The sequence below is a fragment of the Brachyhypopomus gauderio genome, chromosome 13, assembly GCF_052324685.1.
Source record: "Brachyhypopomus gauderio isolate BG-103 chromosome 13, BGAUD_0.2, whole genome shotgun sequence".
Lineage (NCBI taxonomy): Eukaryota > Metazoa > Chordata > Actinopteri > Gymnotiformes > Hypopomidae > Brachyhypopomus > Brachyhypopomus gauderio.
Genome location: NC_135223.1, coordinates 2,084,054 through 2,111,237, shown reverse-complemented (window position 1 = coordinate 2,111,237; position 27,184 = coordinate 2,084,054). Strand labels below are relative to the sequence as shown.

The 27,184-nt window shown below is 43.7% G+C and overlaps 3 protein-coding genes across 16 annotated transcripts; 1 reads left to right on the top strand and 2 right to left on the bottom strand.

Moving 5' to 3' along the window:
- Nucleotides 1-36: 36 nt before the first annotated feature.
- Nucleotides 37-3,072, top strand: rbfa (ribosome binding factor A). The gene is made up of 7 exons (XM_076970204.1): nt 37-950; nt 1,049-1,076; nt 1,154-1,321; nt 1,410-1,522; nt 1,623-1,707; nt 1,824-1,903; nt 1,998-3,072. Exons 1-7 carry the CDS (start codon nt 736-738, stop codon nt 2,359-2,361), a joined length of 1,053 nt encoding a protein of 350 aa, XP_076826319.1. The 5' UTR covers nt 37-735; the 3' UTR covers nt 2,362-3,072.
- Nucleotides 2,801-12,305, bottom strand: zfat (zinc finger and AT hook domain containing). Of its 4 annotated transcripts, none has more exons than XM_076970198.1 (16): nt 12,112-12,304; nt 9,150-9,311; nt 8,725-8,985; nt 8,396-8,572; nt 8,140-8,293; nt 6,546-7,879; nt 6,223-6,455; nt 6,061-6,145; nt 5,814-5,963; nt 5,382-5,555; nt 5,054-5,142; nt 4,777-4,915; nt 4,467-4,591; nt 3,977-4,115; nt 3,744-3,892; nt 2,801-3,509 (listed from the first exon to the last, which is right to left on the bottom strand). In XM_076970198.1, the coding sequence occupies exons 1-16, from the start codon at nt 12,128-12,130 to the stop codon at nt 3,285-3,287; spliced, it is 3,615 nt and encodes a 1,204-aa protein (XP_076826313.1). In that variant the 5' UTR covers nt 12,131-12,304; the 3' UTR covers nt 2,801-3,284. The 4 variants fall into 4 exon arrangements, 1 of the variants encoding a protein (XP_076826313.1); XR_013120499.1 differs by having other exon boundaries at nt 3,372-3,509; nt 3,977-4,111; nt 12,112-12,305; XR_013120500.1 differs by lacking the exon at nt 12,112-12,304 and adding an exon at nt 11,984-12,098 and having other exon boundaries at nt 3,372-3,509; nt 3,977-4,111.
- A 2,353-nt stretch (nt 12,306-14,658) lies between these two features.
- On the bottom strand, nt 14,659-27,132 carry dync1i1b (dynein cytoplasmic 1 intermediate chain 1b). 11 transcript variants are annotated; one of them, XM_076970958.1, is made up of 17 exons: nt 27,000-27,132; nt 26,051-26,166; nt 25,864-25,978; nt 21,571-21,712; nt 20,955-21,014; nt 20,645-20,760; nt 19,390-19,479; nt 19,122-19,284; nt 18,780-18,879; nt 18,333-18,458; nt 17,825-17,971; nt 17,603-17,716; nt 17,142-17,275; nt 16,904-17,048; nt 16,213-16,353; nt 15,878-16,003; nt 14,659-15,763 (listed from the first exon to the last, which is right to left on the bottom strand). In XM_076970958.1, the coding sequence occupies exons 2-17, from the start codon at nt 26,156-26,158 to the stop codon at nt 15,653-15,655; spliced, it is 1,938 nt and encodes a 645-aa protein (XP_076827073.1). In that variant the 5' UTR covers nt 26,159-26,166; nt 27,000-27,132; the 3' UTR covers nt 14,659-15,652. The 11 variants fall into 11 exon arrangements, with proteins under 11 accessions (XP_076827073.1, XP_076827074.1, XP_076827075.1 ...); XM_076970959.1 differs by having other exon boundaries at nt 14,659-15,760; XM_076970960.1 differs by having other exon boundaries at nt 21,571-21,661.
- Nucleotides 27,133-27,184: the final 52 nt, after the last annotated feature.

Genomic DNA, 27,184 nt, shown 5'->3' with positions numbered 1-27,184 from the left:
GTCCATGTTGGTCCCCTCATGTCCTCCATGAGAGGACTTATCATCTTTGAGTTTGAGGATTTCAAGCTGAAGAGGATTGTGGGTTTTAAGAGCAAGGAGACTTCTGTTCACACACTTATTATACCAGCTTTGAATCTGTCAACTATTTATATACCCCGTCTCCATCACGTAGTGACACTGGCATGTCTAACACCTCCTGCACCACCACTGCTGTGCCTGTGAGTAACACCCATGACATTACTATTTTAGAGTTTGTCACCCAAATATCCGGTCAGCAGTGGTACTGACAAGTTACGATTGGGGTAGAATGTCAGTGAAAAATCTTATGTAAGACCCAAACTTAATTTTATTACATATTTCAAACATACATTTCCCCTTCCAACACCGCAGTCATATAATAAGCAACCTGAGGAAATTACAAAAGGGATTAACGAGCTACTCGTCCAATTATATAATACAGGCTACATATTACATATGATTTTAAAACGCATAAATAAGCTTATTGTGCTATAGAATGTACTTATTCTTAACTTCGTTAGCTCGAAATATAGCGAATATGGCCTAATTTCCATTTGGCGAAACAGGACGGATAGAACTCAATCGATGCAATCCGGCTTTGCTTAGTTCAGTCTTCACGTCCAGGCAAAAGTAAACGATAAGGAACCTTACAGTTCATGTCACGTCCATATTAGAACCGTACATAAGCTAGTTAGCTGGCTCGAGTATTGGCACACCATGTTAGCTTTAAACGGCTGTTGCTGGCTTAAGAAATGTTGGGTACCTCGACATGTTAAGGGCATAGTGACCGTGAGTAATAAAATGACACTAGGTCGGTGTGAGAACAGAACGAACAACACCAGTCGGCTCCAGCCCCCCGGGTCCATAATGAACGTTCACAGTTCTGCACTGCAGTGCCGAAATTTGGTGATGAAGATGCTTACCAGCAAGAGGTGAGACATGCATAGACATGTTAATGCTAGATAACTCGTAATTGCAAACGCACAGTAAGAATCTGCTAACAGAATCGGTTTGTTTCGTCTTTTAACAGGAAGAAAAAGTGGTACGAGCCCTCCCAGGTAGAGTAACCAGCCCCGTGGTTCATCTAGCCGAGGATAAACTGATCAAACTGTGTGTAGTCATGTTGTCTTTTCAGTATGTAGCTGTAGGTCAGCCAGGCCTCCAGAGACCTCCAAAAAAGCATCATGAAGACAGTGTGCGAGTGCGAACACTTAACATCATCCTGTACAAGGCGCTGTCAGACCTACTGACTTCTCATGAAGTCAATGCAGACATCACCAGTTACGATGTAGAGATTACGAAAGTAGGTGGACGGATGGCTTTGTAGTTTCACTTGGCTGGGATGCTGCTAAAAAAGCAATGCATTTGACACCTGTGCTTTTCAATGCAAGGTTTCGTTGTCAGCCGATTTCTCTGCTTGTCGAGTCTACTGGAAAACAAGTTGGACCTCTGAGCAAGACGGCAAGATTCAGCAGGTTCTGGATAAAAGTGCCCCTCGTATACGGTACGTACTTCATCAGCGACATATTTACATTGCGGAAGGATCGTTCGTGTATGCAGTCAACAGCAAAGTGGTTAATTGTTCTTCTTTTTGTATGTTTCAGATACCTTCTCATCTCACAGCAGGTCCTGGGCAGTGTTCCTCCTTTAGTTTTTGTGAAAGATAAACATCATGCTTCTTTGAAAGAGGTATATTTTTTATCAGATTTTATTGCAATATTTGACTTTTTGTATTACTGGCTACTGGCATATTTAGAAGACAGAAAACAAAAGCTTTTTAACCTTGTAGCAATTCGTGGTGTCAGGTTGAAAACCTTCTCAAGACTGCAGATTATGGTCCCAGTGAAGACTCAGACCATTTACCCCTTAGTGGAGCAGACTCTGAGTAAGAATTCAACCCTCGTGATGGTGCATGCTGACATATTGGATAACAGTTTGCACAGTTATACTGTGAATAATTTGTTAAATTTACACAACAGGATACGGCTGCAGTCTTCAGAGCCTGGGAAGGAGAAGGCAGTGCCCTTTTTTGGCATTGATCACGATGCCCTGCATAAACAGATCGAGGACTACAAGCAGCGCCCGAGAGCACCTTACTCACCAGGCCCTAGCTCTGCACAGCTGACCCAGGAACAGCTGGACGCCCTAGCCGCGATCAGGAAGCAGAGGCTCATTGAGAAGAAGAAGCGCAGGTCAAAGGTGATAGATGACGATCTCACCCCGAAAGAGTTTCTGCTTGCCAGGCAACGTCAGGCAGAGCTTGAGGAGCAGGATTACAGTGAGAATGAACTAGAGGACAGCCAGATTGCACAGCTGATGGAAGACGAGAACCTGAAACACTGAAAAAATGATGATTTCAGGCATGGAACGTCTGCTGGGTTTTCTATTAATTCTTGATCCACTTGTCATCTCTGTACTGCCCAAAGAACCGAGCCACCCCTTGACAAGTCAGACAGATCGCAGACAGCGTTCAGGAGAGAAACTAAAATTAGTTTCTTAACCTGAAAACTTTGGATAGCCACAGTGTTTAAAAGTTGCTTTCGCTGCTGCACTGAAGTGAAAGTGTGGTATTGAAATGCTGTGTAATATTTTTCAAGAGGAGATTAAATGACACTGCATGGATGTTTCTCCAAAAATCAGGTGTACATGTTCATAGTGATACAGGACATAGAGGAGTTTCATTGTAGTAGAAGTACTGCCCCTTAATGGAAAAATGTCTGAACAGTTCGGAGTTTCAATAACCAAAAATTGCTTATTAGTGAGTGTTATAATCAAGACAGGCTACAAAGTATGAAATGTTTTATTAATACAGGTTCAACATTATCATTTTAATATGCATAACTTTTATAGTCTTTTAAAAACTACAAAAAATAGAGATGACAAAAGTGGCATGGAGATTTTCCAGGTTTGTTCCATGTACCTGTTCTTGATAAGAAAAATGTTTTCATACCGTTAGAGCGTTTTTGATGTTAATTTCATGATGACCATAAAACTAATGTACTGTACCATGTGCTACTGTTCTTTATTAAAAATTAATTAAAAGATTTTCCTGTGGTGAAATGTGGAGTCTTTTATCTTGCATCTAGTCCTTGATTCAGGTTTTCATGCATGATTACATCTTGCAACCCTTCAGACCACGGCCCAGGAGCTTGCTTCTTCTAGCCTTTATTCCTTGACACTCTCCACTCCAAGCAGATGTGCTGGAGTTCCAGAGCAGACAGGGTCATGCAGCTCTTTGCGTGTCGGCGCCGTGGTCAGATGTCCTCTCAGGCCACATCTGTGGTGGCCTCCTCGGTTTGTATGGACTCCTGAACGTAGACGATGAACTGCGAGGCGTCCTCTCCCTGCGTGTACACCGTGACGGTCTTAATGCCCTCCATGTTGCCGGACGACAGCACCAGGTGGTGCTCTTCTCCCAGGCCTGCAGTGGCCTGCTGCAAAGCATTCTGGATCATCATGGCGTGGTCAGTCTGCGGCTCCTCCTCCGTCACCTACGACAACGGGCAGAATGTTAAAAGCGGTGGAAGCTAAATTTAAAGGCAAATATCAGAAAACCTCCAACTGATGCTTGAGGCTTCCAGTGTCTGGCAGCGAGTTGCTAAATTTGAAACATCTGGTACTATAAGTGCAACTTCCTGCCCTGACGATCACGAGAATTAACTGAATAAGGTAAAAATGAGAGCAACCTGTTGAGCAATCTGCATTTCTTTGCAGTTCAGACTTGCCTGCTCTACTACAGTAACAGTGCCAGGGGCCATGGCAACCACGGAAGCAACGGTTGTGTCGGGGTTCTCCGCTCCGAGCTCGATTATCTGCTGAAGGATATTAACGGAGGCGGGGTCCAACCTGTCCGTGGGCGTCGCCGACACCACACCTGAACGGCATGAATAACAGAGCGTGAGCACATGACTCGAGTTTGGTGGAGCGTGCGACTGCCCCAAAGGCGGGTGAGGCTGACCGTTATGCGAGGTGAAGCGGAGGTTCTGCAGGGCCGACGCGGCGTCCTCCGTGTCCACGGCGTCCTCGGTCCCCTGCGCCTCCTCCGTCTCCGTAATCTGAAGATACTGCGTGTTTGGCTCCTCCCCCGCCTCGACTACCTAACCAGGCACAAAGCGTTAATCCCAGCCAAGGGAGGGTGCGTATATTCTAATTATTAGAATATAATTAGAATATTCTAATATTCTAATATTCAAAGATTCTAATATTCTAAATATTCTAAAGGCTGGATATGTATTCATCCATTAATATCTGCCTTCATGAGGAGATGCATTACAACTCGGCACCTAAATCTGATCTGACTTGACAACAGACCAGGTGGTCATAAAAGCAAGGGGAGACGTTAGACAGACGAGCCAGCCGCAACGTCTGAAGCACAAGTCCACAGAACCAGACGTTCTCGCGCAGCTGTAGGCCCGCGGTACTGAGACTGCTATCCGGTTCAAACTCGCCTCCCACTGGTTCATCCCAAGACTGGCCTGCTCCACCACGCGGAGACCATGCTTGCACTTCAGGTGTCTGTTCATTTCCCATTTAGTGCCGTAAACGTAGTTGCAGACGGGACACTTGACACCACCTGCGGGCATAAAACCCCCCCAAAGCATTCTTACACAGTGGTAAACATCTGCATGTAGGTATGAGACACACCCCCCCCCCCCCCCCCCATTCTGCAATGCATGCCACTGAGAAAAAATTTGTATTCTTAGCTAAACAAAAACGAAAAAACCTGAAAACCAGCTGTAGGAGCGGCTGGGCACAGACCTTGCTCGATGATGCTCTCTGATGCGGCGGTACCGGGGCCGGCGTTGCAGTACTGCTCGCTGGGGTGCTTCTTGTTGTAGTGTCTCTTAAGAGAGCCCGAGATGTTGCAGGAGTAGTGGCAGTGGGCACAGCGGAACGGCTGGGGAGACATTTCAAGACGAACGTTGTGTAACGTCTGGGGCGACCTGCTTTCTGTCAGTTTGAGAGAGCCGTCCTAGCGCTTTGGGAGACTTATTTTTAGGCACGCTGTGATGTGGAAGTACTTGGTTGGAGTTACCTTAAAAGAAGCATGTTGTTCCATGTGGCGGAGCAGGTGTGGTTTCTGTGTTGCGGTGAAATCGCACTCGGTACACTTGAACTGTTTGCCTACAGCGGGACGAAAAAAGCAACTCTCTCAAGACAGACTCAGAAATGGGTTCCTTTTGCGTGCTTTCATCCCTGGTCAGCGCGATATGTCTACTACGAACAAAATCTTCTTGTGGAATTTCACCCTCTCGAGAGTTACACTGGGAATGTGGCCGCGTGCTGAGACAAACACGAGCCGAACCGTCGTGTGTCTGACCGGGGAGGTGTGTGTGTGTGTACTTGTGTGTCGGATGACTGACCGTCTGTGGAGTGCACAAGCTTGTGGCTTTTCAGCGTGCACTTGGACTTAAACTTCTTCCCACACAGGTCGCAGAGGTGGGTTTTCTCAGTGCTGTGGCGGTTCAGGTGGGCCTTCAGGTTGCTTTTGCTGCGCGAGGCATAATCACACAGCGAACATTTGAAAGGCCTCAGTCCTGGACATAAGAACAGAGAGCAATAAGTCCCAAAATATGAAAACCACACACATACGAGACTGGTCATTTTTAATTGAAAGAGATCAAACGTAGCCAGAAACAATTTTATGCTTAAATGAATAAAAATAGAAATAGTTCCATAATTTTCTCTATTTTTAACTCTCGTCAATATTTACAACAGTGATGTTTTTATGTTGGGAGTTTGGATCACTGGGGACTTTGGGAATGTGTGAAATGTCCGGGCCGCTTGGCCTCTACCTTCATGGGCCCATATGTGCTGCTGCATATCGGCTCCGTTCCGGGTGAAGTAGCTGTCACAGTACGGACACTTGGAGGCACGTTTCCCTATGACTCCCTTCACGTGGACGCGTATTCCCAGCGTCTCCGAGATGGTGCTCAGCGAAGTATCTACACAGGACGACATGACATGTGACATGTTTTTAACGGCCCGACCGCGCGAGAAGTTTGTAGCCTAGAATCCCTCGAGAAGTTAAGTGTTCTTTACCTGGATGGTTAGCTTTGATGTGATACCGAAGTTTGTCTTCTGGGAGCGACTCTTTACAGATGGGGCAAACGAAGCTCTTCTTAACCTGGGAGCACGAAAAAACACAAGAAAAATCAGCTGACGCCAACGTACGTCACCGGTGTGAAGACGGCTGGCACTCACCATGTCCGAGTGTGTTTTGAGATGGGCCTGCAGCTTGTACTTGTCCGGCGTGCAGTACGTGCATCCCTGTGTGGGACACTTCAGGAGAATGTTGCTGTGCCTCTGGATCACGTGTCTCTTCAGGCAGTTTTTGGTGATGGAGGAGTAGCTGCACTGGGAACAGTAGTGCAGGTGCTCTCGGGTGTGCGTGCGCACGTGCATGTTGTAATGCACCTGGTACCAGAACAGCTTCCCTGTAAACAATTCGTCACAATCACAAGGCAGTCAGTGCAGAGAAGAGGAAGATGCAAATGGCGACCGGACTGTCGGGTGCATATAATTACCGCAGTATTCGCACTCCAGATCACCGTAGACTTTACGTATCCTCTCAAAAACTTCCATGTTAAGTTGCCGTTTTTGCATTTGATCTAAAATCTGCATAAAAGCGGATTTGTCTTCTTGGTGTGGCATGTCCGAGTCCTCCGCACCACTAGGGGCAGCATTTATTTGAGAAATATTAGACTCCGCCTCACTGTGAGCACCTGACATGTTGCCTGTGTCATTTGACAGCATCTTTTGATTTGACGACATGTCTGCTATTTCAGCTGTAGGACTATGAGAAGGCAAAGGTATGTTTCTTCCCCCAGTGCTGTCTACATTTGACAAATCATCTTGCTCTTTGTCTAGACCGGCCTGACAGACCGTCCCGCGCATCTGAGTTTCCTCGACAACTGGGCAACTGTTGATGATGTCTGTTGGAGCCAAACTCTCCTGAGAATCCTGCACCAACGCGTCTACCTCTACAGTTAAATCGCCTGCGCACTGGGCTTGTGACTCTTGATCCTCCATGCTGCCAAATTCGGAGACGAGAACTTCTTGCGCGTTGAGAAGAGACAGCTCCTTCGTGATCTCCAGCTCGTCCTGCTTCAGCATGTCCCGCTGGATGTCGTCTCCGGGTTTCAGCAGGCAGAAGCTGCTCTGGATGGAATCCGCGAAAGCCGTGGTTTCGTCCGCCTCGGGGTGCGACTCCCGGAAGTGCGACTTGAGACGCACGGAGCTCACGAATTTCTGCAGGCAAACGGCGCAAACGTACACGAAGGGGTGCTTCCTGATGTGAGCCTGCAGGGCCTGGAACTTGGTGGAGCCGTGATCGCACAGCTCGCAGCCGAACGGCCGCTTGCTGCCGTGGACCATCAGATGGCGGTCGCGGTCCAGCTCGTTCTTGAACTTGCGGTCGCATATCTGACAGTCGTAGAGGAGCTGCCTCTTGCCCTCGCGGGTCTGCAGCTGGTACTCGTCGTAGGACTCCCTGACCTTCTTGTCCTCCATGTCGTGGCTCTCTCGGATGTGCTTGAGCAGGTTCTTGACGTCGGAGTACTTCTTCTTGCAGAAGCGACAGTGCTGCTTGACCTTCTTGTGCACCCTCTCCACGTGCACCTTGAGGTGGCCCTTGCTGAGGCAGTTGAACGAGCAGTGATCGCAGCTGAACTTCTCCCCGGTGTGCTTACGCATGTGGACGCTGAGGTTGGCCTTGATGGTGCTGGCGTAGTCGCAGTGACTGCACCTGAATGGCTTCTCGTTGGTGTGGATCCTCAAGTGGGCTTGAAGCGAATGCTTGAACTTGAAGACCTTGTTGCAATATTCACAGGTGAATATTTTCAGCTGGGTCTGCCCTAACCTGTACCAATAATCACATGTAAATGTATGTAAATATGTAAATTAACATTAAATTTATATGTAAATTAACATTCAATAGTTTGTGGCATCTGTAAGTAATAGATCTTAACAATACAGTGAGATAAATATTCCAAAGAGGAAAACGATGATTAATATTGAAATAACTGTAAATAATGTCAACACCATGTAAACGTCTGTTTGATATTTGCGTATCTAATGAGCAAATCTGCTCATTTGAAGTCTTGGCATGAGAATTTGCACCTGTTGGATTTGAATGGCACCTCATAAGCAGCCTGCTGGATGGCATACTCCTGGTAACCCTTCTTCTGTTGGGCCTCGTCTGAGCTTCCGGTTGTTTCCGGTGGGACCACCGGCTCTGCAGGGGCTGCCTCGATTGGCACTATTTTTGTGGCACCTGCAGTGAAACAGCCATCAGGTAAAGTAGGCATATTTGACCCATTCACACAGTAAAGCTCTCTGGTATAAAGCCTGGCTGCTGACTGTGATGACCGCTCACCAGGAATGGCTTCATGAGCTGCGAGGACTACGCTAATGATGGGATTTTTGGTGCAGCTTGCAGACTCCGAGTCCTTCGCACTAGACGCCTTATCTGTTCTCATCGTCCGTGCCTTCTTCTGCGTGCTTTCTGTCTCTTCTCCTTCACCCACAGCCTTAACCGCATCAGGGTTCGGACCTAAACAGCAAAGAGTTGCGGTTTGGTTGTTAAAAGGGTCCCTGTTTACTGTAGCTAAGGATATTGTAAATGTAGTGGTGGCATTGGTGTAGATGGTTAAGTGGCACAGCGGTGGAGAGTGGTAGCTGGTGTGATGTTACCAATACACTTACCGTGGAACTCCTCCTCCTCCACAGCTTCTTTGAGCTCAGCAAAGCAGATATGTTTGGAGATCTGACGTTTGTTGCTGAATTTGCGCTGGCATTTCTTGCATTCCAAACCAGTGACGTCCTCACTCTGCAGGTCCGACTCCGACTGCACGTCGGCCGTCTCATTCTTTGGCTGACTAGACACTTCGTTTGACTTCGGTTCATCCGCTTGGACCTTCTTAGTGGAGCCCTTTGGTCTGCCGCGTTTTCTTTTGACCACACCCTCTTCAAGAGCAAAATGGCAGTATTACTCGTTTCTGAAATTACTTGTCAAAAATCTTTGAAATATTAGCTGATATAAGCTTAAAAATGCATTCAGTATAATCTGGTCTGGGACCTTTTATTTGCTAATTCATTCATGCTTACAGCTTTCTAAATGTGCTGCTTACCTGTAGATGGTGCTTCTGGTGGCTGTAAAGGCTGAAGTGGTATAATGACGTCGTCAGCATCGTCCCCCGTATTGGTGTGTGTCTCAATGACGTGAGACAAGAGCAATGGCTTACTTGGTGAAAACAGGTTGCATATTTTGCACATGAAGACTGAAGAACCCTCTACAAATACAACAGAAGAAAGATTAGTTGTGGTATTTTAAATCTAAAATACAGGTGCATCTCAAAATATTATCAAAAAGTTCATTTATTTCAGTGAGATGCATATATTATATAGATTCATGACAGACTGATCTATCTTGAGTGTTTGTTAATGTTCATGATTATGGCTTAGTCAATGAAAACTCAAACTTACCTCAGAAAATTTGAATATTAAATAAGACCAACTGAAAAATTATTTTTAATTCAGAAATGTTGGCCTACTGAAAAGTATGTATAGTAAAGGCCCTCAATACTTGGTCGGGGCTCCTTTTGTATAAATTACTGCATCAATGCAGCGTGGAGGCGATAAGCCTGTGGCACTGCTGAGGTGTTATGGAAGCCCAGGTTGCTTTGATAAGAGCCTTCAGCTCATCTCCATTGTTGGGTCTGTGTCTCTCATCTTCCTCTTGACAATACCACACAGATTCTCTATGGGGTTTAGGTCAGACGAGTTTGCTGGCCTATCAAGCACAGTGATGCTGTGGTTAATAAACCAGGTATTGGTACTTTTGGACAGGTGCCAAGTCCTGCTGGAAAATGAAATTTCCATCTCCAAAAAGCTTGTCAGCAGAGGGAAGCATGAAGTGCTCTAAAATGTCCTGGTGGACGGCTGCGCTGACTTTGGTCTTGATACAACACAGTGGACCTGCACCAGCAGTTATTATGGAAACTTCACACTAGACCTCAAGCAGCTTGGAGTGTGTACCATTTGGAAGTCAAGGTCCCAGAGTCTGGAGGAAGAGTGGAGAGACACATAATCCAAGCTGCTTGAGGTCTAGTGTGAAGATTCCATAAATGGTGATGGTTTGGGGAGCCATGTCATCTGCTGGTGTAGATCCACTTGAAATATATCACTCTATTTGTCATGAATCTATATAATATATGCTTTTCACTTTTTGTGTTGAATTATTGAAATTAACCTTTTGAAGATATTCCAATTTATTGAGATGCACCTTCGTTTGAACACATTTCAGTAAAACAGCTACTGATAGCACACTGTAGCATTTTAGCTACTAATATGTTTTCATTCAAAAACAGATTTTGTGATTCTTTGCTACGAGTCCTTGGAGAAATGTAAAACCATTCAAGCTCTGGCTGAACGATGCAGTAGTAACACATTCACTGTCGTATGGCTGTGATTTGAAAGGAGAACACCGTTACACAGAAGAACATTCTGTAGTTTGTAGACTCCCTCTTCCACCAAACTTTAGAGAGGTCTCTGCAGGGCCGGAGTGGGCCCCTTTTTCAGCCTGGGAGTTTCATGCCCAAAATTATTTTTCCCTCCCAATCGGCCCAAACTAGAGATTGCCCATCGGGAATCCTCCCAAATCTCCTGATTAGCCACTCCGGCTCAGGGTCTCTGTGAAGGTTTCCTCATGTAAACACACTAGGGCTCTGCATTTTATCGTCTATCTGCTACTGTTTTTATGCCTTCTTCTCCAGGAAATATAACTGCACACACTAACAGGCAGGAGGCAAGTTTTCTACATGCCAGTCAAGAGCCGCTCATGTGTCGATATGCCCTGGAAGACCTGCTTGCTGAGCCTAGTTTGAATGATCAGAAGTAACCTTGTTTGCATCATATGAGAACCCCATGTGGTTGGGATCCATTGCCTCAATGCACAAGAGTGAAAACTCTGTGAGGGCAATGAGAAAGTCTATATGCACCGCATTACAGGACAGAGGGAGGCGTCTTGGAATGTCCCCACCTTTTATTTCACTCCACAGCAATGCACAACACCTTCTGAATAGAGACCTTTGGACACTCCCAGGTTAACAAAAGCGATCAATGACACCATTCAGAACACTAAGTCCCCTATTTCTACGAAACGCATACAGTTCAGGTGTCACGTGATGTTATATTGTGTATAGCATACAGAAGGTACAGAAGACTTTATTATTTTTACTTAAAGCCTGCCAGAGAATGTCTCAATTATGAATGATTCTGCATCACCATCCAGGCAGGGCTCTGTGTTTGCTAGCCTTGCATGCCTGCTTTGGCATTTTGTTTTCTTTTCCCCCAATCCAGGTAATTGTGTCATGGTACATTGGCCACAAAATAAACTCATTACGTTCGCCCACACCGTACTTGATCATGATGAGGAAACAGTCAGGCTGCATTTAACATACTCCATGTGCCTCGGTCAGATGCTGGTCCTTTAAAAAACTATCTAGTAAGATGACAAAGTGGCCCACTAAACCAGTGAACTTCCGCAACTCAAAACTGAGTTAATCAGCTGGCGCTATTATAAAATAATGACTTCTTCACACACCACCTGAAAACTCGCTTTGAAATACACTTTTGGTACAGCGCCGTGGCAAGTCTTAAGCTGACAATTTGAAATAATAACCTAACATTGTACACGGCTGTAGCCAGTTCTGCAGAACATTTCATGAAAAGAGACCATTTGATGGCACTACACTTCATCCTACGACCTAAGGATCCGAAGTCTCAGCCAGCTCGAAGTGTTGGATTTACGTTGCCAACTTTGCACACTCGCACACATTTTACTTTAATGTACGCAGCACTGCATGCATTAGCTAAATCACTCAAGCGTGTGCGAGAAGAGCGATTAAAACCCCAGTAAAGTAAGAACGGCCGCTTGAGCCCAGCAGCAACATGTTTACGTTACTCGAGTTAATCCCGACTCAGGTAGGAAGCGCCCGGCTGGTCCGGACTCATTCGTGCCTCATCAAATCATCGGAATTGGCTGTTTCTTTGCGTTAGGCCCAGTGTAAACACCAGGGGTTTGCTGCCTACCTGCGCGCCCAGGCTCCATTGTTTTCAAATAATTGTGTGGTCCAAGTGATTTAAAAAATATATCTATTGTTTAGTTTTTGTATCTAAATATCGATTTAACTGAATTTATTATCAAAAAATACTTTAACTGGCATTTATGGCGAATCTGCGACATCACATATGGCGGATTGAGTCTCCTTCTTGGAGCTGTTGAAACAAAAATAGTAACGCTGTCTAGAAAGGGCGTCCCCTGCCTGCTGGGAGGTTAACGCACATAAGTGTAGCATAACTCACGGCAGTTCGTAATTCATAGAGATTTTATTTATTTTTCATTTAGACAGTAAATTAACTTTTATTATTTGGATGTTATGTTTCTGTAGATAATTCTGTAGGCGTCTGGAAGCAGAGGGTTGCTTGTCTTAGGTTGTAAAAGCACTGAACTTGAACGACGGGTATGTGTCAAACACCTGACTGCTTACTGGGCATGACAGAAATGTCTTTGAAGAATAGAGCAGCCTTGTAGCAAAATACATTAATTAATTGAATTAATATGAATAAATAGGATGCATGTGTGTAATTTTATATGTGTGTGTATGAACATTTCAAGTAAATGCAGTGTACTTTAAAATATGCAAGATATGTAAAGATATTTTTTAATTGTAGTGAAGTACAGTTTCCAGAGAAGCAGGACGTTTCGGCCAGAGGTCCTTCATCAGCTGTGCAAGCAAAGTGCTTCAGATATTTGTCATATCTCTACGTGTATTTAACATGGAACACATTGCACATACTTTTATGCACCATTTCTTTAACAACAATTTATTGAGATCTTACATGAATGCCACCCCCCCCCCCCCAGACAGCCCTTAACATCTGTGCGGCTCTCCAGTCAGTCAGAGCAAACACCCCCCTCTCAGCCTTTCTGACGGACTAAAGCTGAGTGTAGGATGTTTACAGGGACTGTAACTGGAATATCTCCAAACCTGCATCAGTTCATCACACGTTTCAAGTCACAGGCATCTCTCAGCCCATCTGCACGGGTTTTTTTTTTACTCATTAATGTGTTACGCCCATTAAATATCATTTATTATAATCCAACGCCAAACTGTTAATCCCGGCTCAAGAGGATTTAAGTGGTCAGTGGCAGCAAACATCCAACTGAAAGCTCGCCACCTTTTTACACAGCTTCCAGTCGGGGATGTTTACAGTCACAAACAACCAAAGTTAAATACACACACACACACACAGGAGCCAACAAAACACGACAAACGGAGGGGTGTGTTGGCCGCCCCTACAGTCCATATTTCACAAATAAAAACGCAGCAAAAAGCAAGAGCTGAAAGTTCAACACCTTCAGTCTTCAGCTCACCGACACGACACACGGGACGTTACTTCGGTGTCTGAACCCAACGCTATTTACAAAAGGACTAACAGTACGAGTTGAGAACATTTTTAAAACGTGTGCTCATGCTAAAGTTTTGAAAGTTTAGTTTACTACATTTCCAACTTAAAACCTCCGCCACATATAGCACACTTAGCCTAATAATTTCAGCGGAGAGTGCCCCGTTGTGCGGCGGGGCGGCCTGTCCGTATCGCGGGCGTTGAAGCCCCGCCAGCAGCCGCTATAGAGGGCTGGAGTCGTGTCACTACCTGACTGGACGAAAAACACTTAAAACAACGCAGACACAACGAGGCCACGTTAGAAAACATTCTGTCGGGAAATGTCACGAAAATAAACCCTGCGTGAAAAGGAGGGTGAACTTGTCTCCGCCAGCCGAGAAACGCGAGTGTTTCGCACTAGTCACAAAGTTGGTGGAAGAGGAAGAAGACGAGCTAACTAGTTGTAGCTGCGCCGCTACCGTAACCCCCCCGAAAACGCACGGTTTGGGCATTTAACGTAGCGTAAATTCAACCGAAAACGTCAAAACCAACGTCGGTTCCCGGGGAAGTATGTTACTTCACAGCCCGAGTGGCGAAAGTCACACCGCGCTAACGAGGCAGCTCGGAGGCTCCGGCGCGGCTCGGTGCGGCGCGCTAACGGGAGCGCGGCTCTCGTGAACGGACACGGACCAGCACGGCTGCGTCCTCTCACACACCAATACCTCCTCACATTCGGCTGTCCCGTTCAGTCCTGTCAAAAAAAAAACCCGCTTGACGATAACGCCGCTACGCCGCAGTTTTATTACTGTGATTTCCTCCGGCATTCACTGGCCCCAAAAAAAAAAAAAAAAAAAAAAAAGCCCCCGTCTCCGCCATTCTGAGCCCGTTTGCTTCCGTCTCTCGCTCGTCTTTAGTTTGACCTTTAGTTACCCTGCCGTGCTCGACACTAATGTTGACGTAATTGTCATGGTAACAGGATCCCGCCTTGTACGTGCGTTCGCGTGCGTCGGTGCTGATGAGCGTAGCTAAAAGACACCTGGATGAAAGACGGGGGACCTTTAGTCCTCAACGTATACAACACTGCAAGCTTTTAGGGTTTTTTTTTCTCTCGTGTCCCATTAAATGAACATGGCAATAATAATAATAATAATAATAATAATAATAATAATAATGATAATAAAGCCATTACAATGCGGTTCATAGCATATTTCTTTATTTTCATTGGGCTAGAAGTTAAATGATAAACTACAGTGTGAAGACAAAATACTTTGCTGCATAATAAAAGGGGGGAAATGTTAGCACGAATTTATACTGCATGTCCTGTATATGAAAATATGACTTAGGACAATGTCCCTTCAAACATACTGTAAAAACGAATAAAATTAAGAAAATTCAGTCACTTAAATCTAGTTGCTGTACTCTGATATATGAATACTCCCATAAACAATTTATCACTGCTAGTGTGTGTTCTGGAATAAATTTGGAGCGCTAAAGAGGATCTCTTGCTAATCAACACTCATGTTATAAATAGGAATGATTTGGACAGAAACACAATAAAGTGTGATCACAGCAACTTGATATGTGATGCAGTCAGTTTATATTTGGCAGGGCTGAGGTCAGCTCATGTACTCAACACTTTAGATTAACCTACAATAATAAACCGAGTTAATGAAATTGAAACTCCAGTGCAATGCCACTGTAAAAATGCTCACAGATCTAATTGAACTCTTTCTTAGTGAGCTGATTAATTTGAGCTTAATTAATTTAAATTATGAAAAACCTAAATAGTGTGTTAAATGTGTGTTGACAGTAGTTAGGTTGGAAAATTAAGTTGTTAAACTTAAAAACCTTTTGAAAAATATTCTCTTAGTTTGAAAAACTGCTCTTATTTCATTAAGCTGTTTAAATGAAATGTAAATAATGTAAATAATCATTGGCTTATTGCTTGGTGTCTTAGCTTATAAACAAAGTTCAGTTTTGAACTTTAATTCCTGTAATGTCTTAAAAGTTAAGAGAAAATAATGCAAAACATTGAACATTGGAAGAAGGCTGTGAGTTAATTACCGATCAGTTCATAACGCTTCATAACAGGCCCAACATTGACATCTGGCACCTGTTGCGACAGCTGCATCTTGATGAATTTTTAAAACTATATGTGCACCGTCATGGCGACGCTGACGTGGTCTCAGCCAGTCACTTCTGTGGCACCTTCCTCTTCTCCGTCCGTGTTTGCGCGGATCTCCGCGAGAACCCGCGCGAGTCGGCTCCAGTCGTCCGGATGGGGCACGGCCAGCTGCTAAAGGACACGACCGGTGAGATGTTCACTGCCCTGCCCAGGACCATCTCCCTCCCTCAGGGAAGGCAGGTTGATTTGTAAAGACGCCGCCCACTCTCAGACTCGCTCTCTTACCTCTCCGACGTCGTAGACCCACACCCGGCCCTCCGAATCGCCCGCCGCTACCTCGCGGCCCCCGGAAGCCCATCTGACCCGGTTCAGAGCACTTGCGCCTTCCACCGTCACACTGGCAGTAGGAACCTAGAAAGAGGATTGCTTATGTATGTATGAATTTCACAAATAACCTTTTATTACTCAAAACAAATGCAGTTTCGGCACAGCACGATTTATGCACTAAGTAAAGGTTTGCTTGCAATGTTGGCTCATAGCAGCAGATGAGTTTCTCCCTAGTATGTAGGACTAAATGTGCAGATGTGTTTAAGCTTTCTCAAACACCTAGGTCTTCTCACCTCTGTGTCATTATTCAGGTTCCAGAGGTCTAAGCGGCCCATTCCATCTACAGTGGCAAAGAGCGCTGGATGCACAGGAGACCACATGACATCGTAGACGTAGTCAGCGTTGTCCTCAAAGGAGTAGAGTGGTTTGTTATGCTGCGTGGACACCAAACAGAGACAGGGTCAAATCACAAGACAGTACAGGACCAAACGATTGTACAGCAGTGTAACAAGCTTGTGTAACCGTACAGTTGCACAGTGTAACAAGCTAGTGCAACAGTCCAGTTAGTTCAAAACAAGCATAAAGAAAATACACATAACGGGAACATCAGGGAACACTGTATATGGCTATATCAGTGAAAACTCAACTTACTTTCTCCTCTAATGTCACACTGTTTACTGGCTACACTCCTCTACCATATGTTCCCCATTTAGCTTAGTCTTAGTTTTATTTAAATCCCGTGCCTAATTGTGAGGTCCTCATCTCTTGAGTCTGTGTTCTGCATAGCTTCTTTTGAATAGCCATTCTAACTTTTCAGTTTATTGCACCCCCTTTAAAAAATATATTAAATAAACTTAAAGAATAATAAATTAATAAATAAATTAAAGAAATGCAAATAAATAAAACATTACCCTTATAATATTGCCTCATATCAAAATTTTTGTAAGTGTAGAGTCTAAAGACATGGACGTCTACAGGTCTTACTTTGGTGGACCACAGTTTGACTGTCCAATCAAACGAGGAGGTGGTGAACAGGTGGGAGAAATCGACAGGCCCCAGTGCACTGTGGCAGCTGATACCAGTCACGGGCCCCTGGTGGCCCTCGAACATCCCACCAATCCCGGCCTTACTGCGGGAGGACAGTCAACAATCAGAGAGTGGTGGTGCTTCTTTTTAAGGGGTTCGTGTCCTGTGACAGGCATGCCGGGGTGAAGACACCGACCTGCCGTGCCGGGACGCTGTGTAGACGGCTCCGTCCTCACTCCCCACCACGAAGTTGTTCACGTCCCCAGCAGGGAAAGCCATCCCAGTGACGGCCACAACCTTGGACTTATTGTGCACCAGTTCCATACTCTCCTGTGGACGCAGAACTTTGTGTGCTCAGTGATGCTCTCTGAACACGATGTCAGTGAACACTGCATTCATAGCGGAAACATATCATAATACGGCTGTACGTATTTAATAGTAGACATATACATATGCAGCATTGGCTTGCTCACTGGGGGCTAGGACTCGGCACTTGTAAAGCTGCTTTGTGACAACAACTGTTGTAAAAAGCGCTATATAAATAAAATTTGATTGATTGATTGACATATAATGTAAAGTTGTAGTCATGAAACTGTTAATCATGAACATCGGAGTACTGATCAATAATAGAGATATTGTGACGGCCTGTCGGTTCACCTGGGGCTGGGAGAGCATGTCCAAACTCCATGAGCACATCTTGCCGTCTGTGGACACGGTGATCAGGTTGTTGGCGTTTTGGGTTCCCACCACGTTCACGCAGTAGACCGGGTGCTGCAGAATGCAAAGCGACAGTGGGCGTTTGAAAGCGTGGTGACTGGGCTATGGCCCGGGAGCCCAGACGGTTGGTTTGTGTGCGGCCGGCCGGCCGGCCGTCCTTACGGTGTGGGACGCAGCGGAGAGAGGTGTCCGCTGTACCGGGGTCCTCCTGTGGCTCCGACTGTCCCACAGCGCTATCTGCCCCGAGTAAGTGCCCCCGACCACCAGGTTGGGGTGGAACTGTGCAAATCCCACTGACATCACAGAGGACTGCAGGGAGACATGAAATGCACATTATATTATAGTATGACTGCACTTTATACCATGGATGTAAATCTGAATTAAAAGTTGTATAGTTTGACAAATTCAAGGTCATATGCATTAGTTGGAAAGAGTGGGATTGGACTGAGGGATAATACTGAAATCCACTCAGAACACAAATACAAACATTTAAATTTAAGGCATTTGGCAACCGCAGTTATTCAAAGTGATAAATATTCCATATTTATCAATCACAGAACGCTTTCACTGTGCTTCTGTTTCGGTTTTAACTTTTAATGCACGTTAACAAAAAGAAACGTCTGGAAAGAAACGCACTCTGAGACGTTAAGACAGGGACGTGAAGTCACACCTGGCAGTGGAATATGTATTCCGGTGTCGTCTTCTTAAACTTCATGTTCCAGACCAGCACGACTCCATCGGGTTCGTGGGGAGCGTCCTCGTTGGTGTTGTAGGAAGCCACCAGCAGCTCGGAGTACTGAGGAAACCAGAGTAAAAACAACAGCGCTTGTGTTTAAACTTTAAAGCTACCCATGATTATAGTGACTAAGGATTTGGTGCATAATTGTTTTGTTCCTATTTGTCCAACTGTTGTATTTTAAAACCACGAGTTTTAATCTTTTGATCAGTTTTGTTCCTCTGAGTCCCTTCCAAAAGAACTTACTGGCAGTAAATAAAAAATCCTAACTGTTAGATCAGCATTATAATGGAATTGAACCTAATGTTTAAGTGTAATGTTAGTGTGATGATGTCTGTAAAGAAGCTTAGTAGTTTTAAATGGATCTGATGATCACCTTACCTGCGGAGACCAATCCAGACAGGTGACAACTCGACGTTTTGACCACTGCTCATCATAGAATTGCCGATTGAAAGACAGATTTAACCCAGCCTGTGTGTCCCTAATGACCATGTACATCAACTCAGTTTACGGTCATAACATTAGATCACAGATAAGTCTGTTATCAACCTGCTGAATTACCTATACAGCTGTACAAGAGTGCCGACTGTTAAAATGTTTAAATGTCATGCTAAATGAATGTTAGAATGTGTACTCTATTTGTGATTGACCTAATAAATGCCTCCTCCTAAACATGAAATAATCCATAGCCACTGTACAGTGGACTAATGAGTAATGTCTAACCCCTCTCTGTCTTCCATGTCGCGCCCGCTGTAGTCAAAGAAAATATCGGAGTCTTCAGCCAGTGCGCGCTCCACCACGCGGATGCTGCGATCGAAGAAGACGAGGAAGTCCTCCGAGTGAACGATCTGCTGTTTCTCCTCCTCCGTGAGTTCCCTCGGATGCTCTGTGAAACATCACCGCCTTCGTCACGCCAGCATTTTCTTTGCACGTTAATTTAATGGCTTTAATAGTTTACGGTTAGCGCGTGGGCATTTGAGGTCATCCTTACCTGGCCCGCTCTCCCGAGGGTCTTCCCCTTGTTCGTCAGACTCGGTTTTTGGCTTCAGTATTGTGAGCTCTTCATCCTCCTCCTCTTCCTCTGTGAAGAATGAGCAAATTATTGTTTGGATGGAGAAGTCTTAAGAGACTGTGTAGCATGTTGATTGTATAATAAATACTGAAACCTAACTCTTGTTTTATTACTGTGTATTTGCAGTTCATAACCATGCAGCAATGCTTCAGGAAAAACAAAGACAAAAGTCAGGAATTATAAATTTCATTGTCGACATGTGATTTATACAGAAAGAAAGCACACCAGTGGACACAGAAAAATTTCACAGAAAGATCTGGAACCTAACAGTAGAGTGGGAAACCCATTGAAATGCATTTAGTTAAATATTTATTAAATCAGCACATGGGTGTTACGGTGGGACGAGGAAGGCACGACGAGTAGGCACGGTGACATATAACGCTGATTTATTGACAAAAGTGAAAGTGCTGCACGTATAGCATGAGCACTTGTACACGTAACACTCAATGACACGAGTTTTAGACAAAGACGAGCACAAGACATTGCGTGAACGCACATTAAATTGGTAATTAACACATACCCTCGTGATCTCGAGACAAGGCACAGGTGCGACCACGAACACGTTCACAAACAACCCACACCCACAGAACTACAAACATGGACACAACGACACGCAGACAACGTAGCGGCACGCCCACAGGGAAGGGTCCGGAGCTGTCACCGTAACAATGGGTTTGGACAGGAGGGCCATGGACGCTTAACAAATATTAGATGGCTCAGTTAGGTGGTCCTCTCTGGTCTGGTGATTTAGAATAAAACGTGCTGAGAAAGAACTACACCATCACAGTAGAAAGTGATAATACCAACAACTACAAAATCAGCTGAATGCATGATATGCACAGGACACTGTAGAGACACCGTCTCTCCCATTCCTACCTGATAAACAACGATCTGACATCACCAGCATATCTGAGATATTTATGTCTCTGGTTGCCATATGTTTAGGTGCAAAATACTCCAAAACCCACATTTCAGGTTTTTCCTTGGAGCACAACATTGGACATAAGATGAATAAAGTCTTAGGACTAAATCACTTTTCAACCTGCCCGACTGCCAGAGAGAGGCAACAGTTATCAGTGGTGGAGGAGATGGCTCAAAAAGGAATAAACGAAGGAAATTAAAGGAGAATCACATTTCAGAAGCAGGTTTTTAAAAAGCGTGGTGGTAGTTTTACCTTCGGAGAGGTGAGGCGCCGTAGGGGTCTGCGTCTCTTTACAGTACGTCACCAGCTCTTTGGGCAAATAATCAATCTGAACAATCTTTGATGCCCCAAGTCTCCGCATTCTACACCTGAACACAGAACATAAGAATTAATGCGGAGCTCGACCCGTGAACCTGTATCCTCTATCCTTTCAGTGGATGCTAGGTTGTTAAAAATGACTTCTTTTGAAATCAAAATTTTCAGGATTCTTGCGCTCGCAAGGGTTTGACACACTTACACATGTGGTGACTTATGTCTGTAGACAAGGAAACTCCAGACTCACCCGTGCTCCGAGTCAGCCAGGAGCTGCAGAGCTGAGGGGTCCGTGTCCCACTGCAGTGTCCTGCACAAACGGACATGGCATCAGTGGGTTTAGCCGTTGCAGCACCATCTGTAGCCCAGTTCATGCAGGACCTCAGGACATTCCACACTTGAACGAAGGACAAATGACCTGTACTGCACACTATACCGTTGACTCATGAAGGTAAGTTATAGGTAACACTATCATACTGATTCACTAATGGACAATGACTGAATCAACACATAAAGGAAACACCAATATTACCATCTCCTTACCTATATCTGCTTTTCCCAATTGAGATGTAAAATAAAGGAAAATATCAGGCTTAGTTTAGAAGGGCATTGTGAAAATGATTCATCAGCAAAAACAAACATTCAAATCTAATAAACATATCTGTACATGAACCCCCCGTGTTTTGTTTTCCACACATTTAAACCATTTTTATGCTGTATAAATTGGAAGCTGATTACAGGAGATGCAGAGTGTTTTTTTTAAATACACCGGTCTGACACAAGGTCACATTCCACCTCCCAGTCAGAGGTCGTCCTGGAAGACCATTCTGGGAGAAGACCCGAGTGTGTTGCTGGGGGGCGTGTACCTGGCCACAGCCCCTCCATCCGCCGACTCCTGGCTGCCCGCCTCGCTGGGGGTGCTCACTGATTGCGAAGAGGGAGACATAGGGGTTGGGACTAAATAATGAAAATAACAGGTATCCCATGTTAAAACCTGCAGCGGCTGCACTGGGGACCAGTAGAGGCAAATCAAAATGGACATGATGGATTGAAATGGTTGAAGCAAAGAGGAGGAAGAAAGAAGCGACAAGAAAAACAACAACAGGAAAAATTGTCAAGCAGTGGTCTTGATTTTTGACACATTTTTTGAGAATTTGACACACGTGTTAAAGGAACTGTTGAGGGAAAAAATTAATTCGCACAATTTTTTACTTACCTCAGTTGAAGTCGATCAGCCAAGACATGTTTTGTGTCCGACATTTCCTAGTTTTCTACTAGAGCCATATATTTGGAAGCAATTTCACTCACAATTTTTCTGTAAACATCTGCTTGAATTTCATGCACTTACCTCAGATCACATCCAGATTTTACACAGACTTGATGTGCTGCAGTTCACAGCATTACTTGTAATTTAAAAAAATGAACTTTTTCATCACTTTGAACTTAAATTTGTAAATACAGGTTATGCCTGCTGTTTCACAAAGTTGTTACAAATGTTTGAATGTTGTTTGAAGCAAATATGAGTGTGTATTTACCAGTGAAATGGCTTCCAGTTCAATAGCTCCATAATCCTCAAAGTTAATGTGTGAAACTAGTAAAGAAAATCTCATTTGAAAAACATGTGTTGGCTGATCAGCTACACTTAAGCAGAAAATTGTGTGAATTAGATTTTTTGCCTGGTCGGTCATTTCTGATAGCCCACGGCTACCATAATCACATACGGTATACTATAGTAAAGTATTGTAAACCATTTTGTAAAGTTTAAACTATTAAGTACCAGAACACCAAATTAAAGGAAATTAAACAACATGCCAATAGTCATAATGAACCACATTTAAATGTCCTTTCAAACGCTCTATTTTTAAATATATTTCAGTCTTTGTGGAGACTCATGTATTTTACATTCCTACCAATTCAACTCATAATTAAATCCTTCACATATGGAGAAATGGAATGAAAAAACTGATTAGAACCTGCTCCTCAAAATCACATTGAACAAAGGATAGATTGCCATTGAATTAAAATTTATACATGTCATATGGTAAGGAGATTAAAATTAACTAACAAGACAATTTTATGATTCATAAACAGAAAAAAAGAAACATTCAAAAGAGCAAAAATATTCCAGTAGACCTTAAATTTAATAAAATAAAATTTTTTAAATGCTAAAAGTTTATTGACCAGGCAGTTTGCCTTGTAATAATTGCACACACATACATACTGTCCTGTTAGTTAGAAATAGTCGCTTGATTTTGAGTTGATAATGTGTATAAGCTTAATGATTTTAGCAAGAAAGCATTCAGTCAAAATGTTCCCACTATTTCAAGTCATTTTCAAAAGTGTTCTGAAATTGCGTTTATTATATCTAAGCAATTCTAAACCACAAAAAAGACAGCTTACCAATGGGTGAATATTTGGCAAAATTGATCAAAGTCTTTTCACTGCTTTACTTGTGTACAGGATGCTATTCTAATGTTATACTTTCAATTAACATATCTGTATAAATAAAAACTTTGAGTTGCAGAAAAACAAACAAACAAACAAACACCCAACATCCAAAATGTCAGGGGACTATGTAAAAATATGATGACCCAAAAAATCACAGCAAAGGTAACCACAAAAACCTTGGGGAATAAAAAAGTAAGGCTTAGTTTGGCCAAATCAATCTCCTTATTCCAGTTAAAATATGCTGTACACTTATTCTATAAAAAATTCAATCTCAATTGTTCCATGAAATAGACTGACCGAGTGAATCAAGGTGAAAGCTGTGATTGTTAATTGAATACTCCACATTCTAAAAGCTTGAGACAGTTGTGGAGACTTTGTGGAAGACAAGGAAAACTGAAGACTGTGGAGAGTGTGTGCCAAAAATATGTTGGCTTAAGTGTGTTTAAGAACTGCAGGATTTTCAAGTATAGTACAGGCCTATTCATCTGGAAAATGCTATTAACATGTTAGAGGTCAGAGATCGTGACTCTATTAATGAGGTGAAAGGAGACTAACGGGCTTTGTGAACATCACCAGTTCCCACCAATGGAATTCGTGCTGTGGAACATCTGTGCAGAAGATCTATAAAGAAATGCGCCTTGAACAGTTCATGGCAGATGACTTCAACTTTCAGCAAAGAACACTGGTGCTACAGACCAACAATGCAAACCACGGACACTAGAGCTGAGCACCAGAAAAGGCTTTTGCTGAAATCGGTTCCAGAAGCAAGAGCACAGACTACAACTCTGAAGGTTAGACACTGTAACAGAAGATACCTGATCTGACCAAAGCTGTTCTCCGAAATACAAGTGTGTTTGTGTGTGTGGTGTACAACTTTGGTATGCTTCAGGTTCTTCTTTAAATGGATACAACTAATTTTCTCAATGACAAAGCAAAAAATTGCTTCTTGGAAGTATGTTTTGTATTGTAAATAAAAGACTGAAATTTTCCTTAAGTATTCAAAACCTTACTGAAGTCTTCCTAGGTCTGGCCACTCAGCCAAACTGAATAACTGGGGACAAAGGGCCTTGGTTAAATCCACATCCAAGAACCCAATGTTCATTATGAATGAGTTCCTGTGTTCCTTTGTGGAGATGGGAGAACCTCACAGAAGGACAACCATCAATGCAACACTCTACCAACCAGGTGTTTATGGTAGAGTGACCAGGTGAAAGCCATTTCTCACTTAAAGGCACATTATAGCCCACTTGGAGTTTGCCAAATACATCCAAACAACACGAGAAGCACAATTCTCTGGTCTGATGAAATTAAAACTAAACTATTTGGCCAGAGTTCCCAGTAGTGTGTATGTTGGAATCCACCTCATTAATTTCAACTCTACAGTCAAACATTCCTGAAGAGCTAGGACTTTAAACTAACTTTAAACTTTAAACTAACTGTAAATGTGAAGATGTATTCTGTAACTAGGACAGAGAGACTAGAAGGAAAGGTGAAAACTTTTTCCAAGGCACCCAAGATCTCAGGCTGTGGTGAAAGATTAAATTTCAACAAGACAATGACCCAAGGCAAACTGCCAGCAAAATGCAGGACTGGTTTCTGGAAATCTCTGTGAAAGTGCAGGAGTGGCTCAGCCATAATCTAGACAGAGGTCCCAACAGAGGTCATCTGGAGAGACATTTGTGTGTAAAACCTAATTCCTAGCAGGTGTATAAAATCAAGTCCACAGCCATGCAACCTCCATATGTAATCATTGGTAGTAGAATGGCTCATTCCTGAAGAGCTAGGACTTTAAACTAAATTTAAACTTTAAATTAACTGTAAACATGGCACTACCTTAGGATGCTACTTTTGCAATGTCATTTCATACCATTCATACCCTTCTTTGTCTGTTTTTAATGAAAGTAGAAGCACTTTATTACGAGCCACACCAGCTGAACCACACAGTAGTAGGTCATGTAAACTCACAGAGAAGTTCACCTATCCACCTCTCCACCTATCTATCCACCTACGCTCTCCTGCATCACTTACTGCAGGTTTCCAAACTGCCTCTGGAAGCCACATCAGTACCAGACCTGTGCACCTGGCACTTCACGAAATGACTGATCAGCTGCACACAAGTCTTACAGTAATATCACCGTGCGCAATGCCAAGCGACAGCTGATGTGCTTGTAAAATGTGCCATGACTGGACACTGGAGGAGGGATGAACCAGTTGTCTGGCAATCTGATAGATGACTCAGCGGAGAACAGCGCCAATGAAAACACGTATTGCAGTAAATCCTGGGGGGGAGGGGTGGTGATGAAGTCTGAGGTTGTTTGTCAGGCTTTAGACTAGACCTCTTATTTCCAGTGAAGGCTGATTTTAATGCTACAGCACACTGAGACCTTTTACACTACTATACATTTCCAATTATGTGGCTACTGTCTGGGGTTTTTTATATTCTGGTGTGACTGTGGCCCTGTGCACAAATCGACGTCCATACCGAAATTCCCAGAAATAGCAAAATATGACAATCTGAAATTGTGGCTTATATTTGACTTGTCAATATTATAGCTTTGGTGTCACCATATTTACTGAGGGCAATCTGCATATGATTAGGTATCACATCACCACAAATAATTCCTTCTATCATTTTCATCTAAATACATATTTGCATTTTGATATATGCAAATGTGTGTGTATATGTATGTATTTTCATATAACATGAATACCTAAAGGGGGTTCGGGTGAGATCCCAATGCTCTGGAGGAGAGCCTCTGTTTCTCTTCGCTTTCTGTCCAAATCGGAGTCCTCCGAGGTGTTCTCTGCCCGTTGCTGTTCCTCAGACTGCAATAAACACACAAAAAAACAGGTAGTCTCCCAAAAGACTGATACGCAGATACAATATAATTGTTTTACCTCTTTCTTTTTCCTCTCCTCCTCCTTTCTTTTCTTTTCCTCTCGAATTTGGGCAAGGCGCTGTTTCTTGCGCTCAAGTTCAGCTTTCAGGTCGCCCCTGTCAGACATCTTCTAAGCTGTTTACAAAGAGTGTGCACAGATCAGTTATTATGTCTAAAACTTCCACACCCTTTTACTGAGTTTCCCTAACCTGGCACTACGCACATGTGCAATTGCTAAATGACTCATCATTTTTACTCCATTGACTCCGCGCTCCAAGATTTTGGGCTTCACACCGGAAAGATGCGTCACTGCCCAATTACTTACGTCCTGCACTTAATGGTTAATCGTGGTTTCATATTTATTTGTAAGATCATAATGACTGTAAAATGTGCCCATGCAATCTAAAACTGAGTTCTCATTAAACATAATCAGTGTTTAATATTTGTCTGCAAGCTATAGCCAGGTAAAATGCACTACCTGGAATTTTTGTTTCAAAAAGATCCAAACATCAGAAATAACCTGGACGTGGGCCTATAACTCGACATGACGTAGCATGTGAAAATAGTGGACCTATACGTTTAGCCTACACCAATGACACATGTGAAATTGATTTTTTTAACGATCTGGCCGAAAACAATACAGACAAGTAGGTTTACTCCCACAAAAACCATAGCAATTGTGTTTAGATACCCAATCATTCACGTATATATAAAACACGTTCAAACACCACCAAAAATCCAATTTTTTCCCTCCGTCAGAGAATATTATTCATGTTATTTCATGTTGTATATGCTCCATCAACTTCAGGTCTTTGCGGTAATCATACTACAGCAGGTATGCATCATTTTTTATTTTGGCTTGGACCCTCCGCGAGCACAATGAATGATACGGCAAAACAAGATCGTCGATTAAACACTCTTAAGTGTTTTCCTTTAAAGCAGCAGGATAATACGTAAATGCACTGTACCGTTGTTTCTTTGTCTTTATCGACTTCGCGAGCGTTACGCTAGCGTTATTCGAGGGAGAAAGAGTACCAGACAAAGAAGTGTACAAAGGCTGGGCTACGACTGAGGAGGTCCAGACTCTCATCAGCATCAGCGTCCTGGCTGTAGGCGGAAGTGTCCAGCTGCTACGTCATGCCCGACGCCCAGC

What these genes read in the sequence shown, in the direction of transcription:
- rbfa (XM_076970204.1), top strand. Translation starts at nt 736, where the DNA reads ATGTTAGCTTTAAACGGCTGTTGCTGGCTTAAGAAATGTTGGGTACCT. An exon ending in AAGATGCTTACCAGCAAGAG is followed by an intron (nt 951 to 1,048) that starts GTGAGACATGCA and finishes GTCTTTTAACAG; the next exon opens with GAAGAAAAAGTGGTACGAGC. An exon ending in ATCATGCTTCTTTGAAAGAG is followed by an intron (nt 1,708 to 1,823) that starts GTATATTTTTTA and finishes TCGTGGTGTCAG; the next exon opens with GTTGAAAACCTTCTCAAGAC.
- zfat (XM_076970198.1), bottom strand. An exon ending in GCACATATGGGCCCATGAAG is followed by an intron (nt 5,556 to 5,813) that starts GTAGAGGCCAAG and finishes TCTTATGTCCAG; the next exon opens with GACTGAGGCCTTTCAAATGT. An exon ending in AGAGAGCATCATCGAGCAAG is followed by an intron (nt 4,592 to 4,776) that starts GTCTGTGCCCAG and finishes TTATGCCCGCAG; the next exon opens with GTGGTGTCAAGTGTCCCGTC.
- dync1i1b (XM_076970956.1), bottom strand. Translation starts at nt 26,158, where the DNA reads ATGTCTGACAGGGGCGACCTGAAAGCTGAACTTGAGCGCAAGAAACAG. An exon ending in ACATGCTCTCCCAGCCCCAG is followed by an intron (nt 17,276 to 17,602) that starts GTGAACCGACAG and finishes CTGCGTCCACAG; the next exon opens with GAGAGTATGGAACTGGTGCA. An exon ending in ACAGCGTCCCGGCACGGCAG is followed by an intron (nt 17,049 to 17,141) that starts GTCGGTGTCTTC and finishes GTCCTCCCGCAG; the next exon opens with TAAGGCCGGGATTGGTGGGA.